The 17,971-nt window shown below is 40.5% G+C and overlaps 1 protein-coding gene across 3 annotated transcripts in view; it reads left to right on the forward strand.

Annotated features, from left to right (window-relative positions):
• Positions 1–17,971, forward strand: part of PTPRG (protein tyrosine phosphatase receptor type G) — a 768,152-nt gene that overhangs the window by 187,423 nt on the left and 562,758 nt on the right. For all 3 annotated transcript variants that reach the window (XM_040246532.1, XM_040246534.1, XM_040246533.1), the window contains exon 2: positions 5,236–5,346. In XM_040246532.1, the coding sequence (XP_040102466.1) occupies positions 5,236–5,346 (111 nt within the window). The remainder of the gene's footprint in view (positions 1–5,235; positions 5,347–17,971) is intronic.

Here is a 17,971-nt window from a genome sequence, read left to right on the forward strand (position 1 = left end):
GGAACCACAGATTGTTTCTTTTTGTAAATCTTTGCTCCTTGCCAATGAGACTTTAGGTTGCTTAATATACTCTGTATACAGTATTTGATTGCTGTTCAAATAATTTTTAAAAGTTGCTTTTAGGGAGCACTTTGTCATATGATCAAAATACATTTGAAGAAGGGACTTGAAATTGTGTTTTCAATTATGCGATACAAGTAATACATGATTATGTTCTCATGAGGGGGAAAAAATCACACACTACTGACATAGATGGAATAAAAGGAATAACTAAATATAGTTACCTTTCATGAATAGTTGCTGTGTTAAAAGAAATCTGGTGCTGGGGTGGTAAAGATCTTTGCCACCTGGTTCATTTCTGAGATGCTTCCTAAAAATTGCCTGTTAGATCCTCTAGCTAGTTCCTTCTAGCTTCGTGTTTTAGATGTTTGCTCTTTCTGATAGGTGAGCACGGATTAAAAAGCGAGACAGTGGGGAAGAAGAGTGTTTTTGCTTATGGCTCGTGAAAGCACACATTAACACACACACACACACACATCTCCCCTCCCTCTACACACACACACACTCTCTCTCTCTCTCTCTCTCTCGACTCTAACATAGGCACCGTCGGTTTTTCTGGTGTTTGTGTATTCATTCAGTCACTCAGTCACTCATTACTGAGTGCATCCCATATATCAAGCTCTGTTGCGTGAGGTAGGTTGAGAGCTCCTTGTCTCAGGGACCTTGGTGCTCTTCATGGGTTATACAGCATGTCCTTCCAAAGGAGGTCTTCCTGCCCATTCTCACCTTGCTGGGTTCAGCCTATGTCATTCTGCAGTACTTTGGGGTATGTGATGACCAAGTTAACCCACCTTCCGTGGGATGGCCCTGCCCTCTGTCACTTCTGGTCTGTTGGTCTTTATACAGCAAAGCCACGCCCCTTACTTTTGGCCCAAGTGAAACCCCCTTTAGACAAGCAATCCCACTGCCCAGAGCAGACGCCTTGCACTACCTTGGGTTGTGTTTGGATGGCTGGGAAAATAACTGCACTTCGGAGAATGGGTTCTGTTACTTCACACAGTCAGGGGAGCATCTTCTGATGTGTACCTCCCTTGTGTCTTGAGTTGGACATATGTTTATAGACATGCTTTATCACTAATAGTTTAGTGGTCTTGGAGAGCTGCCAGATGTGAGACCCTAAAACCTATGGCTTGTATGCAGTCAGTTAAAGAGTGTTGGGATTACTGTCTCCTTCTAAGTACTTTGCTAAAGTACTTACCTGATGAAGCTTTGGACTCTGTAGCGCCACACTGTCGGCAGGATGGGTAATGCCACTGCTGGTAGGCTTTGTTCTCCTTTGCTGCTCCCTAATATTCTCAAAGGTTCTGAGAAATAAAGGGGCTTCCCAGGTGGCACTAGTGGTTAAGAAACTGCCTGCCAGTGCAGGAAACACAGGAGATATGGGTTGATCCCTGAGTCAGGAAGATCCCTTGGAGGAGGAAATGGCAACCTACTCCAGTATTCTTAGGGTTTCCCTGATATCTCAGTTGGTAAATAATCCACCTGCAATGCAGGAGACCCCAGTTCGATTCCTGGGTCAGGAAGATCCACTGGAGAAGGGAAAGCCTACCCACTCTGGTATTCTTGGGCTTCCCTTGTGGCTCAGCTGGTAAAGAATGCTCCTGCAGTGTGTGAGACCTGGGTTCAATCCCTGGGCTGGGAAGATCCCCTGGAGAAGGGAAAAGCTACCCACTCCAGTATTCTGGCCTGGAGAATTCCATGGACTGAAGAGTCCATGGGGTCACAAAGAGTCAGACGCGACTGAGCAACTTCTGCTTTTCACTTTCCAAATCCTATCATGGACAGAGGAGCATGGTGGGCTACAGTCCATAGGATCACATAGAGTCAGACATAACTGAATCGACTTAGCATGCACACATGCTTCATGTATGACTGACTGAGAAATAAAACACTTTCTAGCAAAAAAAAAAAAAAAACAACAACTGGGGATACTAGGTATGGAGACTATGATTCTAGTGGGTCTGGTATAAAGTGTATAAATTAATATCCTTGAGGATAACCTCATTCCTTCTTTACTTTTATATCTGGTTCATTTGTTTGCGAGCATAATCTGGCTGGAACTCTGGTTTGGTTCAGATTTGTCTTAAGTGCTCAGGGTGACGCCACACTGGTGTGATTCTTGCAGTAGGCTAGTCATTTCTTTGGCCAGGTGTTTACTAAAATTAAGATAGGCTTATTTAACCTGGCAAGTTACAGGCTGTGAGCGTGAGTGGACAGTGTCACAATGAACAGGGCCTAATGTCCAGCTCTGCAGGGAGGTTTGTGATTCTTATCGCTGGTTGAAAAACAGAATAGCCTGGAAAACGTTCAGCAACAACAACAACAAATACTGCTATTTTGCTTCCACACCTTAGACTAAAGATGAATCTCTGGAGGCAGGGTCCAGCGCATAGGGTCTTTATTTTTTGTTCTGTTTTTAAAGCAGCTTGGGTTGAGAGAACTCTAGTCCAACAATAGCATTTTCTGCATGGAAAAATTGATTATTGGGTATTGTATCCTGTTTGAAGGTCACCAGGGTCACGTTAGTGACATTGGGGGAAAAGTAAGCATTGGTGGGTAATTGGTCATGTAACTATAAGCCTTCCAGGGGTTGATTTCAAATTGGCTTTGTCCTGATCTTCAATTTTTTCAACCGAATTGATCCATAGATTTTGCATTTTCTGGCTTGGTTTCATTTTGAGCACCTTTGCTGATCCTGTGCTTGACCCTCAACCACCCCCATGAGGCTTCAACTTTTATCATAATACCTTCAGCAAGAGAGAGAAGACTCTCTCTGGCTGGTGTCCCCATTCCCAAACATATATATCACTAAGCTAAACCTACCAACCTCACAAGTTTGGTATAAAGGATGACACCAGGTACTATGAGCAAAGCACATTTTTCAGCTCTGGGCATGTGGTGCTTTTTAAATACCTGATAACATAGTCGAAATTTGCTGCAGTGTCTCTGTCTTCGTAATCTTCATACCCTACTCCACTGGCTAGGTCACAGGTCATGGATGGGACAGCCAGTCCTGTTGCCCTGGCAGCTCCAAAGGTGGGCTTTGTTTGACTTACTCTCCTGAATCACTGCAAACCATGCCCCTGGCCCCAGTGGTATGTATGGGAACGGGGGCACGGTTTTTACTCATTGTCCTCATATGAAGAGGAAGGATTATTTGGGAGTAATTATTTAGAGTGAATTTAGCTTTAAGAAGTGTAGTAAACAGATACATAAAATGTCTCCCATATACACAGAAATAAGCTGAACAATTTAGGAAACTTTTTAATGGGTATTTGGCTATGTGGGTGAACCTCAGTTTCCCTATCTGTAAAATAGAGCTAAAAATACCAACCTCATAGTGTCATTATGAAGATAACACAAGTTACTATGAACAGACCATGAAGTCAACCAACTAATATGCTTTAGTGGAGGAAAAAAATAGATGAAGAGATGGGAAATTTTGTTTTTGATCCCTGGAAACTTAGAATGATCAACTTCCTGAGATTCTGAATGGCTCACCTGCAAGAGTATAGGATGGATTGGATCATACGTACCTAAACCGTCATCATTCTTATAAAATGGTTAGTACCTTAGGTTTTGACTCTGTCATTCAGGACCAAACAGTGGGCATACATGACGCCTGGTTTACTTTGCTGATATGTGTTTGGATTTTATAAGATTCTCATTTCCGTCCAAAGGGCTTGTATTTGTGGAGTAGCTCTTGTTCAAGCTTTATTTCTTTTAACGCCAGTCTTGGCAACTGACATGCAAGCATAAAGTATAATACTTATATATTTCCTGATTTTCCTTCATGCCCATCACATTGTGAACAAAATTAATGCCATCCTGGTGAGATGATTATTATCACTACTCTGGCTAATTTGTAATAGAGACTGTATTGTGCTTTCCTGGTGCCTTCAGAGTCTTAAACTGAATATATAGTTCCTCTAACCATTTTCCTTGCTTTTCAAAGGCACACTTGATTTTGTTTGCGTGTATTTAAATATTAACACAGACAGCTGGGATGTATTGTTTGAAGTGTAGTTCCAATTCATTTTGGATTCTGGGCACCTGTGATACTTGTCTTCTGACACATCAGTGCAGTCAGGTGTGGGCTCACCACAGAAGAAATTTGCATCCATGAAGTGGTTGGGAGGGGAGGGCTTTGAACACTATAGCAGGCAGATGGAAGCTCTTGATAAGGGGGTAGAAAATTGGATTCATTTTGAGTTTTCAAAGGAATGCATCATTAAACAGTGCTTCTTTTCTGAGCATTGCTGGCCTTGGAGGGTTTCAAATTTCATATCTTCAGATATAATAGGTGACTCTCTGGGATCCAGTGTTTGTCGAGGACTGGTTCTTAACCACAGGGTGGCACCCAGGCCTGAGACTGTGCTGTGTTTGGATGGTAGAGGCCCGAGCTTTGTGGCATGCCTGCTTATGTTGGGTTCCTTGATCTGCTGCATACTCAGTGTCCCTGAGCGTTCATTCCTCCATCTGTAAAAGAGATGGAATGACTCCTTGCTCAGCGAATATTAAATAAGGCTGGAAGCACTTTGCACCTAGGATATAGGCTTATACACACAGTTGGAACCAAAACTGCGAGTTCCAGGTCTACTAGTTGTTAAAGTTACTCAACTACTCTAAGCTTTAGTTTGCTTATCAATAGAATGGGCCCGTTACTGAAACACTGCATCTGTTGCGTGGTGGTGTGTTGCAAATTCTGTAAGACAATGCATGTAAAGGGTTTAGTGCACGTCGGGTTCATGGTACGGAGAAAATTTTCACTGTAGTTTGGTCAGACGGTGAAGCATCTGCCTGCCAGTGCAGGAGACCAGGATTCGAACCCTGGGTCAAGAAGATCTTGGAGAAGTGAATGGCAGCCCACTCCAGTATTTTTACCTGGAAATGCCCCTGAACAGAGGAGCCTGGCAGGCTACAATCTATGGGGTCGCGAAGAGTTGGACATGCCTGAGCGAACTAACGCATACACAAGCTATTGTTAGTATTAATGATAGTCCGTGTAATCTCTTGAGGTCCTCCTGTAGTTGTTCTTCTATAAAGTCAGGAAGTTCTATTCAGCTACTGCAAGGTCTGTGCTTCTAGGCGGTCACAGGGCTGTGTGCATTTGACACCGCTCCCGTGTGCAGCAGGGTGACGGTTTTGACTCACTGCGCCTCTCCTGTCTTGCAGCGTTGACAGAGGGCTACGTGGGGACCCTGCACGAGAACAGACAGGGCAGCTCGGTGCAGGCGCAGATCCGCAGGCGCAAGGCTTCCGGCGACCCATACTGGGCCTACTCGGGTAAGTTGACTTGTTCGCATCGCGATCATAGGGGCCAGTTCACGTCCCATTACACTCACAGGCACACTTTTAATCAGTTTCACGCCTGATTTCTGTTTGCTCAAACCTTTTGTAGTTCCCTGAAAGTTGAAATATTCAAGCCTGTTTTTCCTCAAGGTGATAAGTACCTTAATTTATCTCTCCCACCTGTTTCCTCAACCTGCCTTTTCCCCTCAATTTGCATTTATTTCTGAACTTTACTTGTTAATGAGTTATTGTACCAAACTTGTAATTTTCCGAAAGACGTGGCCTTTTCTTGTCTCTTCCCAGAGGCTGTGATTTCAGAGAGCAGAAAATATAAGCTTTGTCTCGAGCTGCTAAATATCTGCTAAATATGGCAAAGCATCACGTATCAAAACGACCTATTATGCTTTAATCTAAGAAATGCAACTTTATTTTCTAATCAGGTCTTGCTAGTTTTATATATTTCAGCCCACTGCGATATTCCTGTGGCTGTTTTCAATTTTTATTTTCACTTTTCGCCTTCAAGTCAGTGAAGAGAGAGTACATATTGTTACAACTCTGAATACTACTTTGGAAATAATTTTCTTAGATTTTAAGGGGCAGAAAAAAAAATCTACAAGAATATACAGGCCTTTCTGGTTTATGCGTCTAACAACTGTCAAAAAGAAGACAGGTGGATTGTTATTTCTAAAAGAGATTCTGATGCTCAAAAATATATGGGAAATGTATTTTTAGCTAATTAAGGAGGAATTCTTGAGCAAGATAGACCACTTTGGAAATCACTATAGCACTGAATAATTCAAATTTTTTTATGAAAGTGCTTGGAGGCACAGAGTATTAGTCTCAATAATAAATGTATGCATTTTCTATGTTGTTGCTCATAGAACTGAAAGGTATTATTGTCATGATTATACCTTGGTCTTAAACCCTGAATTTCCACCTGCAAATCCTGTTAAGTTTATGTCAGTATAAAATTTATAGGCCTGATCTTTAATTACACCTTATCTATTGGCTTTTTGCATCCTTTTGTCTATTGATAAATCTCCTGCCCCTCCAGGGAGAATAGCCTATCTGTTTTGTTTTGTAAGAACAGATAGTGATTCTGAAGTCTTCCATCACACCCCATTCCTTGTGATTAGAAATATCTAATTAGAACTTTTTTGTCACCATTTCTGATAAATGAAGGAAATTGGGAGATGAAGACTGAAATTACATATATATAGCTTCCTGCCAAGAAACCCAAAGAAAATTTATCATTTTGTTCTGTGTCTCTGATAGAAGTTAAGAGGCATAAAGTGGCCTGATGTTTATAGTTCATCAATTTTGAAAATAATGCTGTTGGGAAATGGGAAATTATATGACATCAGCATGTACAGTTGCAGATGGCAGTGACTTTTCCCATTATTTAGTTAAGACTGGGCATAATTAGTAGTGTGATCTTTGGGGTGGAGCAGTGGTTGATCTTCTTAACCCTCGACTTGATGAATCTCCATTTTGTATTTCTGGAATGCATTGTGTCTGGATTTGAAAACTGCTTCTATCGGTGGAAAAGCTCATAGTTTATCTTCAGTGGGTTGGCATGCTTTTCGTAAGAATCTGGTAGTCTTGGGCTTTGCAGGGCATGTGGCCTCTGTTGCAGCTATTCAACTCTGTGGTCGTAGTGCAGAGGCAGCCATAGGTAGATGGACAAACTACCTGTGTCTATTTATGACAATGAAATTTGAATTTATTATAATTTTCATGTGTCAGGAAATCTTACATTTTAGTCTTTTTTCCCTCAACCTTTTAAAAACAGAGAAACCATTCTTACTTTGCAGGCTGTACTAAAATTGGTGGCTGGTTGGATAGGGTCCACAAGCTATAGTTTGTCAACCGTTGTTTTACTTGTGCTTTTTTCTGGAGCCAGGATAAGGCAGTTATTTGAAGAATCCCTTAGAAGGGTATAGACTGGCTTAGAAGAACTTGCTAGGCATAATGGGAAAAACAAAAGTAAAAGGAGAAGAAAAGCATAAGAGAGTTACCAGTTGAGGTTGATAGTCATCTTCTGGAACATTCCATGGTATCAGTGGTTATTTTCAGCACAGTGGTGAAATATTGGTTTTCACGTCAAGAACTCTTAGAGTGTTCTTTGGCACTTGAACTGCCGAATGAAAGGTCATTATTTGCAGAGGGAAATGGGTTTGAATTGAGCAATAGTGAAGTAGTCCACTTCATGAGAAAGCGGTTTAATGGTCCAGATGTTAACTTCATGACTCTAGTTCACAAATTTGTATTAGTTCTTCCTAAGATAAGGCATTGCTATACTTTGGAGGGGGGCAGTGTTGTGTGTGACAGTGTGAATTTTCAAGTCACGTATGTAGACTGTGGTTCAAATTAATATCTACCATTAATACCTCTTAATATCTTTATGACGTTGGGAAGGCATTTAACTACTTGGAGCCTCAGTCTTCCCATCTTTGAAAAAGGAATAATTAATAGCACTTCCCTCATAAAGCTGTTAATGGGAATGAAATGAGATGTGTGTGAAAAATTTAACAAATTCTGGGCATAAAGTGCCTAATGTTACTTTTTGCTGTTTTTCACACTATGAGTACTTTTGCTACTGGTGATACTGTTGTTATTGGAATTCTCTTGGGTGCTATGATTGTTACTGTGAGATCCCTAGGTAATAATTGGAGCTCAGCAAGCTAAATTCTATCAGCCGTAATTCATAAGAGTTGCCCATTTGAGATTTGGGAATGAAGGTTCAGCGAACAAACTATCCTCATGTTTAGGGCTTGGCAGCCTACAAATGTCCACCTGTATTTGTGTGTAGTTTTATTGGGACACAACCATATCCATTTTGTTGGCTATTGTTGATGGCTGCTTTCCTGTTAAGACTGCAGAGTTGAGTAGTTACCACACAGAACTTTGACCAAGAAGCCTAAACTATTATCAATTAGCCCTTTACGGAAAAGGTTTGCCAGCTCCTGATCACACTGGTGCAGCCTGGGGTTTTGAGCAGATGTTCAGTTCAGTTCAGTCGCTCAGTTGTGTCCGACTCTTTGCGACCCCATGAATCGCAGCATACCAGGTCTCTCTGTCCATCACCAACTCCCAGAGTTTACTCAAACTCATGTCCATTGAGTCGGTGATGCCATCCAGCCATCTTATCCTCTGTCATCCCCTTCTCCTCCTGCCCCCATGAGCAGATGTTAGCCTGACTCAGAAACAAAACTGTGCGGAGATTTGGAACATGTCTCTCTTTTTCTTCTGGCCTTGCATTTCCCTTGAGCTCAAATGTCCCCAGCAAATGTTCTAGTTAGCATTCACAGTGATCCTTGTGTTCCTGCTTTTGCAAAGTTCCGGGAAGAATACAGATGAGGAAGTGATATGTTTTAGGAGGCGGAACAGGGAGAGGAGTCGGTGTTGGTGGTCCTGGGGCCCCTGGGTTCCGTGTCCTTCTTCATCATTAGGTTGCCGTTGGGTACAGGGTGGGGTTTGGTGAATGATGCTGATCTGGTTATTCTGGTAGCAGCCCACCCAGTCAGCCCACCGGTCACTTGAGGAGAGTTACATAAGTAGTGGAGCTGTGGAGAACTTGTTTTAAGCATATTGTCATGATCGTACTTCATTAATAGTGTGACTTACCACGTTAGGACTAGCCAAGTGATTTCAGTGTCACCGCTCATCTTGGATAATGTCTACATCCTATTTATATTTGAAAATGATCAACAACCTTACCTACCTCATAGGCTTATCGTATGATGCCACTGTGAACACTAGCAGCTTTAGGAGAGAGGACTGTTTATTGAGGAACCTGGAGACTTAGTCCCACTGTGCCCATCTGAGGATAGACTGTCTCTCTGGTTCTTAGTTATTTCTGCTCTAAAAAGGAGTGGTCATAATGTCTGAGTTTAGTGTGAAAACATCATGCATTGGAGAAATGAAACAGAACATAAATATAAGATTATTATCATTAACTGTTAATAATAATGTAACTTCAAGATTGCTTTATATCTTTGGATATATTTTCCTTATACCAAGAACAGGAAAAAGGGGGGAACACCTTTTGGTGTAGTTCATACAGAATGACACTGAGAAAAACAGGAACAATAATTTAGGTGTCTACTGGAAATATTAAAACACCTGCAATGCAGGAGACCTGGGTTCGATCCCTGGGTTGGGAAGATTCCCCTGGAGAAGGGAATGGCTACCCACTCCAGTATTCTGGCCTGGAGAAATCCACGGACTGTAAAGTACATGGGATCACAAGGAGTCTGACACTACTGAGTGACTTTCACTTATTTTACTTCTCTCCTATTGGTTTTCTTGACTAAAATACAGATATTTTTTCTGTGTTATTTGAGGTGATGACAGCTCATGAATTTTGGAGTTCACCCAGAACTTCTGTAAGTATTACACAAAAAGTAACACATGCTAGGAAGGTCATTGTTGCTGGAAAGGGAAATGAGAAACAAATCTGGAGCAAGTTCAAGTAGAAGTTTGAGGCATTTTTATAAAGCTTTCTGTTTCCTCTCCGCCCCCTCAAAGACTTAGGGAAAAACAGGTGGTGGGTTTCTCCTCCCACGCCGTTTTAGTTTATCCTCTTTGGTGGCTTTCTTCATTTTGAATAATCTTTATCTCATGGTCTTTTTCTGTAGATAGATAGATTCTGTGAATCAATACAAGGGGGAGCATTTCTCACTTTTAGAGGACTCCAAAATTGAGACATGCCATGACCAAAATTCCTTGAAAGAAGTGTCTGGTTCTGCACTAGGTGAAGGTCAAGCAGGATTGCTCTAAGAGGCATTCCCTCCTGGCCAGAAATTTGTGGGATGAGATTTCCAAGGGCCTTACTGATTGTCCTGGGATTTGGTGACTTGCTCAGCTGTAAAACGGAGATGAAAGGACATACCTTATATGGCTCTGAGAGCTAGCAGTAATATATGTAATCACCTGCTATGGCTGTTCATCACGTGGCCACCCCACTGCACTATGCATTCGAACATCTTGTCTTATAACATGCATGTGTGTGTGTGTTTGTGTGTGAGAGAGAGAACGAAAAAGGGAAGGGGAAGAGGCAGAGAGAGAGAGTTTTCCTGAGTTAAATGTAGAGTTTTTAAGGACAAAGATTATAGCTTATTATTCCTTGTTTTTCCTGCTATGTGCCAGAATATCTCCTCTTGTATATATTTGGAACATATTTTTCAAGTAGGTGAATGCATGGATGGATAAATGAATTCATACCAGAGTCTGTGCTTGGTTGGGAACTCACTAAGGGGATCTTGCCATGAAATCCAGATAAGTTAGTGGGTGATTTACAAAAGGTTTCACTGTTGGATCCTTTTAAGTAACCAGCTCCCCTGGTGAACTTAAGACATAATTAAATTCCTAAAATAACATTTCCATGCCTACTTTTAATAACATCTATACTGGGTAAAGCAAAATACACAAATGCCTGCCCAGGTCTGCTTCTGTCATTAGAAGAATGGAAGGCGCTGTGGAACCTTCCAGTGTAATGTTAATATTGTCATATATTGTGTGCCCTCCTCCTGATACTTCCTAGGAAGTCTCCTAAGGGAATCATTTCCCCGGAGACATTCCCTTTGCAGTAGAGACCTTCTGATCTGATGGGACCACACTGTTGAGATTGATTCTCGCTAAGTACTTGGCTCAAGGGTATGTCTACCTGACCCCACTCTCTTCGCTGATCAGTTTCCTCTTTTATTTTTGACAGTGAATTTCCCTCTTCTTTACAATTCTCTAGTAATCTGTTTACAGTTTTAAAGTAGAAGTTACTGTGTGCCAGGTGTTGTGGTATAGTGGGAGGGGCCAGAGAAATTCCTCAGAATGGCTCCTGCCAGGTTCCCTTAGAGATGGACAGGGGTTTTCCAGCACTGCAGAAGCCTGGAGGCCTAAACAGCCTAGCCTCGACTGGGGAGCTGGAGTCGTTGGGGCGTATGGTCACGTGGAACAAGTTAAGGGAATAATGCAGACTATCGGAAGTAGGCCAGGAGGGGTCTAACAGAATTCTACTAGTGACCTAGAACATCTTTCTGAGGGACTCGTTTAAGGATTTTATGGTGAAAATGGTCTATGTTGGTTTTATGTTTGAGTGAGACCTCAGGTTGTAGGATTAAGGGTTGGTCAGTAGGGGAAGAGAGCAGAAACTGAGAGAAATGTTGAGGTTGTATCGTCAGGAATTTGAGATATGAAAGAGCCCGTGGGAATTGATTACATTGTATATATGAAAGAGAAAGCAAATGAATTGTCTGGGATGTTCCCCAGAATGATTGAAGAGGGCATTGCATTTAATTTAAATGAGTATGTGAGGAATGGTGGGTTGGTTGTAAAGATAAATTTGGACTTGAACCTATTAAGACATGGTATAGTATTTTATTCATATTTCTTCACCCTTTAAACTTTATGTTCCTTGAGCAGAACCCTTGTCTGTAATTAATCTTTGTATCTCCCTGTTTCTACCTTAATGTTTTGAAATAGAAATAGTTTGTAGGACAAAGTACAAGCTATTTTTTCCTGTAGGTACTTGTTTTTTTTTTTTTTTTTTTTTGCTTTTTGCACTTGATCTGTGATTACAAGGATAGATAGACTGAGAAAAAAACACATGTGGTCACACAGTAATCAGGACTTTAATAATAAAAGAGAAAAATGTGGTGCCATATGCCTAAGGTACCTTGAACATTTTTCAGTGAAGACTTTGGCTTTTTTCTCTTCCATCGTTTGAATGAAATTATTCTATTAACTTAGTGATGTGTTCTTTATCTTCTTCTTTTTAACTTTGTTCTAATCTGTGCTACTTGAGTGCGAACATTTCTTAGCATCTTATTTCTGGAGGTGGTCTCACAAGTGTTTGTAAAGCAAACAGATGCTGTTTACATCAATAAACTCCTTAGGGTCCTTATGACCCTTGGCAAAAGCGTATTAGAAGATAAAGTTTTATTCAGTGCTGGGTTGGTATCAAGTGCTGTGTAACAGTGATAAAAGTTTCAATTGTTGCTATGAAGAGATGTTTAAGACATGGGTAAATGGAAGGCTGAAAGTTTGGGTTTTAAATCGGCCTTGAAGGTAGCAGGTTGACGGAGCCTTTTTTTAAGGACTCTGGCATAATCTGTGAAAATATTGAATGTTGATAGTCTTTGATCTAGTGCCTCTGCTTCTAGGAATTTGTCTTTCAGAAACACTTGTATGTATCCCCAGTATGCCATTGTGAGTGTAACAGCCTAAATAACCATCAGTGGGGACTTGGGTAATTTTAGTACATCCTTATCATGAAATGCTTAGTAAACATGTACCAATATGAATGAGGTTGAGCTACAAGCTGTATAAAATAATTTGGGTAATAAGGTCTCATCAATAAGTAGAACTGAGAAGTTGAGAGACTGTACACAAAGGTTAATTGTGATTATCAGTGAGAAATGATGGATACTGCCCTTTTATATTTATATGTATACAGTATTATAATATCTTACAGGATTATATCTGGAATATTTTATTATGCCAGTACATCCATAATATTCCCTGAGATAATTCTTTTATAATAGATGGCTGAGTTTCATCAAATTTGGGCAGTTTTCTTTGTAACTATTAATATTTCGAGGGGAGAGGAAGAAGAAGAAAAAACTGCAAAGAAAGCCAGAAGGAAAGGAAAAGCCTTTTTTGTCTCTTTAATTGGCTATATCTGCATTTTTCAAGTGAAACATTTTAACTGGCATTTCAAATTTTATAAGATGCTGATATGAGCCATGCAGAAATTAATACACTGATATTGATGGAGTTTGAACATCAAGCTATATTGTACAAAGCAGTAAATATTGACGCAGGCAGAGGTAAGGTCAATATTTGCTTTGATATAACATAAATCTTAATATTTAGTAATCTTTACATTTAGTGGCTCTACAGAAGGCATATAGAGAATTATCTATAAGTATGTATTTTTCATACATGTGATGGATCAAAGTCAGACATCTTTTTCCCTGGTCGTAAATTTGAAAGGATGATACTCTCTCCTTTAAAACTGGTATCTTTGGGGCAGGGGCCGGGTGAGTATGAGTTAATAGAGGAACATGATTAATTTAAAGATTCAAAGGAATAGCATACCTAGCCTTACACATGCCTAATAATTGGAGAACCAGTGATTTGCAGTGTGCTGTGTGATTTACTTAAAGGCTACTCATTTTCCTTTGTAAGCTAACAAAATGTACTCATTTATTATATACAATTTGGTTCATAAAACCCACTTTCTGACTGTATAAAAGAGAGGGAAGTTTCTGTCACTCCCTTTGGGTATTGTTAAGTTCTGTTATGTGGAATTTTTTGGCAAATAAAATATTATTCATATATATCTTGCTGAGTAACATTTTATCGGGTTTCCCTTACAATCATTAAGATGAACTACACTCTTATTCCTTATCTTGTCTCTTCTCTTGCTGAGGCGAGCCTTACAAAAGTAAGGGAAAGCTTACTGAATTCCATTAGCTTTTGAACTTTTATCAATAGTATTGCCATTACGTGGCTGAAATGTCTACTGTGTGCCTAAAGAGGGCTATTCTATTTGTTTACATATAGACAGGAACTTAGTTTAAGCTCAAGTTTAATCTTGTGTTTGAGCAAAAGTGTTAAATGATGTATGGTTGTGTTGTGGTGAGTCCACCATGAATACTGCTCCTGTTTGATACCCATGCAAAATGCTGTCTTTGGTCTTCAACAGTTTGTTAAGTGATCCTGAAATTAATCTCACTTCCATCTTTCAGCTGCTAATTTCCCATGACTCTATTTGAGATCAATAGCATTAAACATAGTACATCTTCTTGGTTTTCTTTCTTGCTGTTAAAAGTTAACCTTTCCTCCATTTCAGTTATATTAAACTCTGTATTTTATCATGTAATTAAGACTTTGTTTAGGTGAAAAAAACCCAAATCAGTAGTAGGTGTATCAGGTGGAACCTTGCCTTTTTGACAAATGCTTTCTGGTAACTTTAGGAATCCTTGCTTTTCGTTAATAATACTACAGTGTGTAATAAATAATGTTTTCCCTGAGTGTAGTATTAAATGTGATTTTTATGTCATGTGAAAAATGACTCTACTGTGTCATATGCTAAAGTGCTTGACTTTAGCATAATAAAGTCATTTCTTCTTAAGTTCTCTATCAAGGAGAAACTCACAATTTAGTGCTAATAGGTCTATAATAATTGTCTGTCACTTGCCAATATCACTTTTTAAAAGAAACAGGTCTTGCCCAGGGCCTTCACCTGGAAGGGTATTTTAGAATTTGAGCCTGTGACTTTCATTATATCCTGGTATCCCTAATTTATGAGAAAGGCTGTGCTAGTTTTCTGTTTTGGTGTGTTAGGTTTCCTGTTAATTATATATTTAAGATTTTATAAAAAGTTAGCCAGTTTAATAATAAAAGTTAAAAATCAGCAATTGTACAGCTGGCTGTTCCAATATCACAAAATAAGTCTTCTCTAGGAGATGTTATCACCATTTTGGAAGAATTGAAAAGCCTCTTATATGCCATACAATCAAAATGCATCTCTGCTGAGAAAAAAATCATGAAGGGTATAGAGATTCTTAAATTGGCTTAAAAATTTAGGAGATTATTTAGTGTCCTAATTTTAAGAAGTATAACTCTTTGTATGTCCTGGCTCTGGTACAGCCATGTAGATGATTAAAAATTCTAAAAACACACTGGCCCAATCCCCCTGAATTACCCCTTTATCTCTCTGCCTCAACCACTCCTGTTCTGGGACCTTAGGATTGAATACCTGCCCTCTACTATCCGTTGTTAGTGTTCATTGCCTCTGATTTGTTAAACATTTTACATTATCATCCCTGCATCCATGATGGAGTGAATTTCAGACAGTGACTGTGTGGACTGTGGGCTATTTTAAGTTACATGTTATCCTCTGCGACCCACTTAATGAATTTTGGTTACCTTGAGATCTTCACTGAGTTTGGGAAGCCACTGGATCCAAATTTCCTGTTTGTGTTAATCCACATTCTCCGTCTGATGACCATTCCCTGGGAGGAAAACGAGCTTCTTGAAACTGCATGAAAATTTGCTGCTCCCAAAGGTATCATTTAGTTGCTCTGTCCCAATTATTGTTGGCCTCTTTCCTTCCTGGAAACCAGTGTGTCTCTCTCCCACCCTTTCCATGTGTTAGGACAGCACTCTTCCTTTAAGCAGGGTGTGCTTGCCATTAGTACATTTGGTATTGATTGGTTGTTGAGAAACTTTAGCAGGAAAATGAAATATGAGCCTGTAGTAACTAGACTCTATGATGTGTCTGCAAAGATGAGAGAAGCCATTTGTGTTGTGTTTCTGCTTCTGGGGCTCTCTGTGATAATGGGAGGTATTTTTTCCTCACTGTTGTGAAGTGCACAGTCCATACTCTCCTCTCGGGAAGTGATTTTGACACTTATTGAATGTCCTGTGGCTTTTATATTCTTACACCACCTCCTAATGAGCTATCTTTATAACACCCTTTTTGTGTAAAGTTTGCCCTTTCTCTCACCATTCACTGGGGTGTGAAAAGGACGTTTCAACACTTATGGTCAGTTGGACCATGGACCTGCTGTGCCAGCAAGAACAAGTCAAGATTAGCTTCTTTTGTCCTGAGGATTCCTGGCTGGCAGTATTACCAGGATTTTTCTCCCCAGTTCATACTGCAGTTATTTCCAGGGGCATGTCTGTGTATAAGGATTTGCTTCTGTATCGGTTACCACCGTTTAGCATCTGGAAAAGACCTGCGGACTCTCCTGTCTTTAATAGTAAGAGCAATGTATCTCTAAAGTTATGTGTCTAGAGGGCAGAGCACCTTTGTACTCTGCCATCTGTAAGGCACACTCCCTGTTGTTTATGTTACACTAACCAACCTTAGCTGGTAGAGTTGGTACTTTGAATCCCTTTCCTCATGGCTGTAATATGACTTCCGCAGTTGCAGAGGTTAAACGCTGAGGTATAATGTCCAGAGAAAGAGAAAGTATCCCTTTCCGATGTCTCTGTTGAAGAGCAAGTAAAATCGGCTTCAGAGCACCCCGCCCTTGGACTATCAACCCTTCCACCTCATTGGTCAGAACTGAATCACGTGTTCAAGATGCATCCAGTCACTGGCGAGAGAAATGGAGTTAGCTTGATTGGCTCAGACCAGTCAGTGCACCTAGAAGAAGCAGGGGGCGTGCGTGGCAGTTGGCTGATAAGCCTTTGGTGCTTGCTACTCTTGTTGGCCTTTCAGGTCTTAAAAGCTAAGTGATCTCACGGAACTTAAAGGGAAGGAGTTACAGGGAAGACATTTCTTTCCTTTTGAGCTGAGTTCTTGATTTCAGAAGTCTGAAGTGGTTGTAAATAACGTAATAAGTTTCCATGAATTAGGGAGTCTTTATAACATTCAGGGTTGTACTGGTTATACATGGCTGCTGCTGCTGCTGCTGCTGCTGCTGCTGCTGCTGCGTCGCTTCAGTCGTGTCCAACTCTGCGACCCCATAGACGGCAGCCTACCAGGCTCCCCAGTCCCCGGGATTCTCCAGGCAAGAACACTGGAGTAGGTTGCCGTTTCCTTCTCCATGGCTATTTCCATTTAAATTAATTAGAATCAAATGAAAAATCACGCTAGTTGAAATTCAAATTCTTGGTAGCCACAAATGGCTAATGGCTACCTTTTTATCCTGCTCAAGATACAGAATTTTTCCATCTTTGCACAAAAGAGTTCTGCACAGTGCTATTCAGAGGAGTTATACATTACAGGCAAGGCAGCAATTAACATTTACTGAGTCTGTCTCAGGCACTGGGGGGAATTGCTTTGTCTCTGTTGACTGTTCACACCAGCCCTCTGAGATATGCCCTTTTTACAGAAAGGAAAGTCTCTGTGGGGAAGTGGCTTCCCAAAGAGCAAGTTAGAGGCCTCTCCTGAGTAGTGACCCTTGTCTGCCTGTCCCACCCTCCTAGTCACTGGAGCTCAGATTGGAAGTGGGACCGTCTGATACTTGCATCCGTTCCCCTAAGTGGAAAGCATTAGGTGCAGATTTTAAGATCTTCCTGAAAAACTTGCATATGCTTCAAGTGTTCAAGATTCTCAAATTCAGGAATGGCCCCAGAGACCTTGTTTCACTTTGTCGGTCTTGGGGAGTTCTACCTCTTAAGCATGAATTTTGCCAAGGATCTGTATCTTTGCCTAAAATAAGAACTGACAGTGATTGACTTGTGTATGTATGTGTGTGCTCTCTGGAGTTGACTGTATTGAATTTTTCACTGAAAAGGTGTTGCTCAAAAACTGGCCACAAGGCATGCTTAAGTCCAGGTTCTGGGGTCACAACAGAGAATAAAATACACAAAATTTCATTTTTATTTGGTGGAGACTGACAGTGTTACATGCACAAAATAATATGTAATCTCATCAAATAATACTATAAGAAATACTCTTAACTCCAGCAAAGGGAAGCGAGGCCTACATGGGGCATTCCTGAATCTGAGAAGCTTGTGTATGTCTGAAAAGCATGTATATGTCTTGGATCATATGCACATTTTTTCAGGAAGATCTTAAATCAACATCTGTACTTAATGCTTTCCGCTTATGAGAATGGATGCCAGCATCAGGTTGTCCCACTTCCAAACTTGGCTCCAA

Source organism: Oryx dammah, unplaced genomic scaffold (genome assembly GCF_014754425.2).
Source record: "Oryx dammah isolate SB20612 unplaced genomic scaffold, SCBI_Odam_1.1 HiC_scaffold_9, whole genome shotgun sequence".
Lineage (NCBI taxonomy): Eukaryota > Metazoa > Chordata > Mammalia > Artiodactyla > Bovidae > Oryx > Oryx dammah.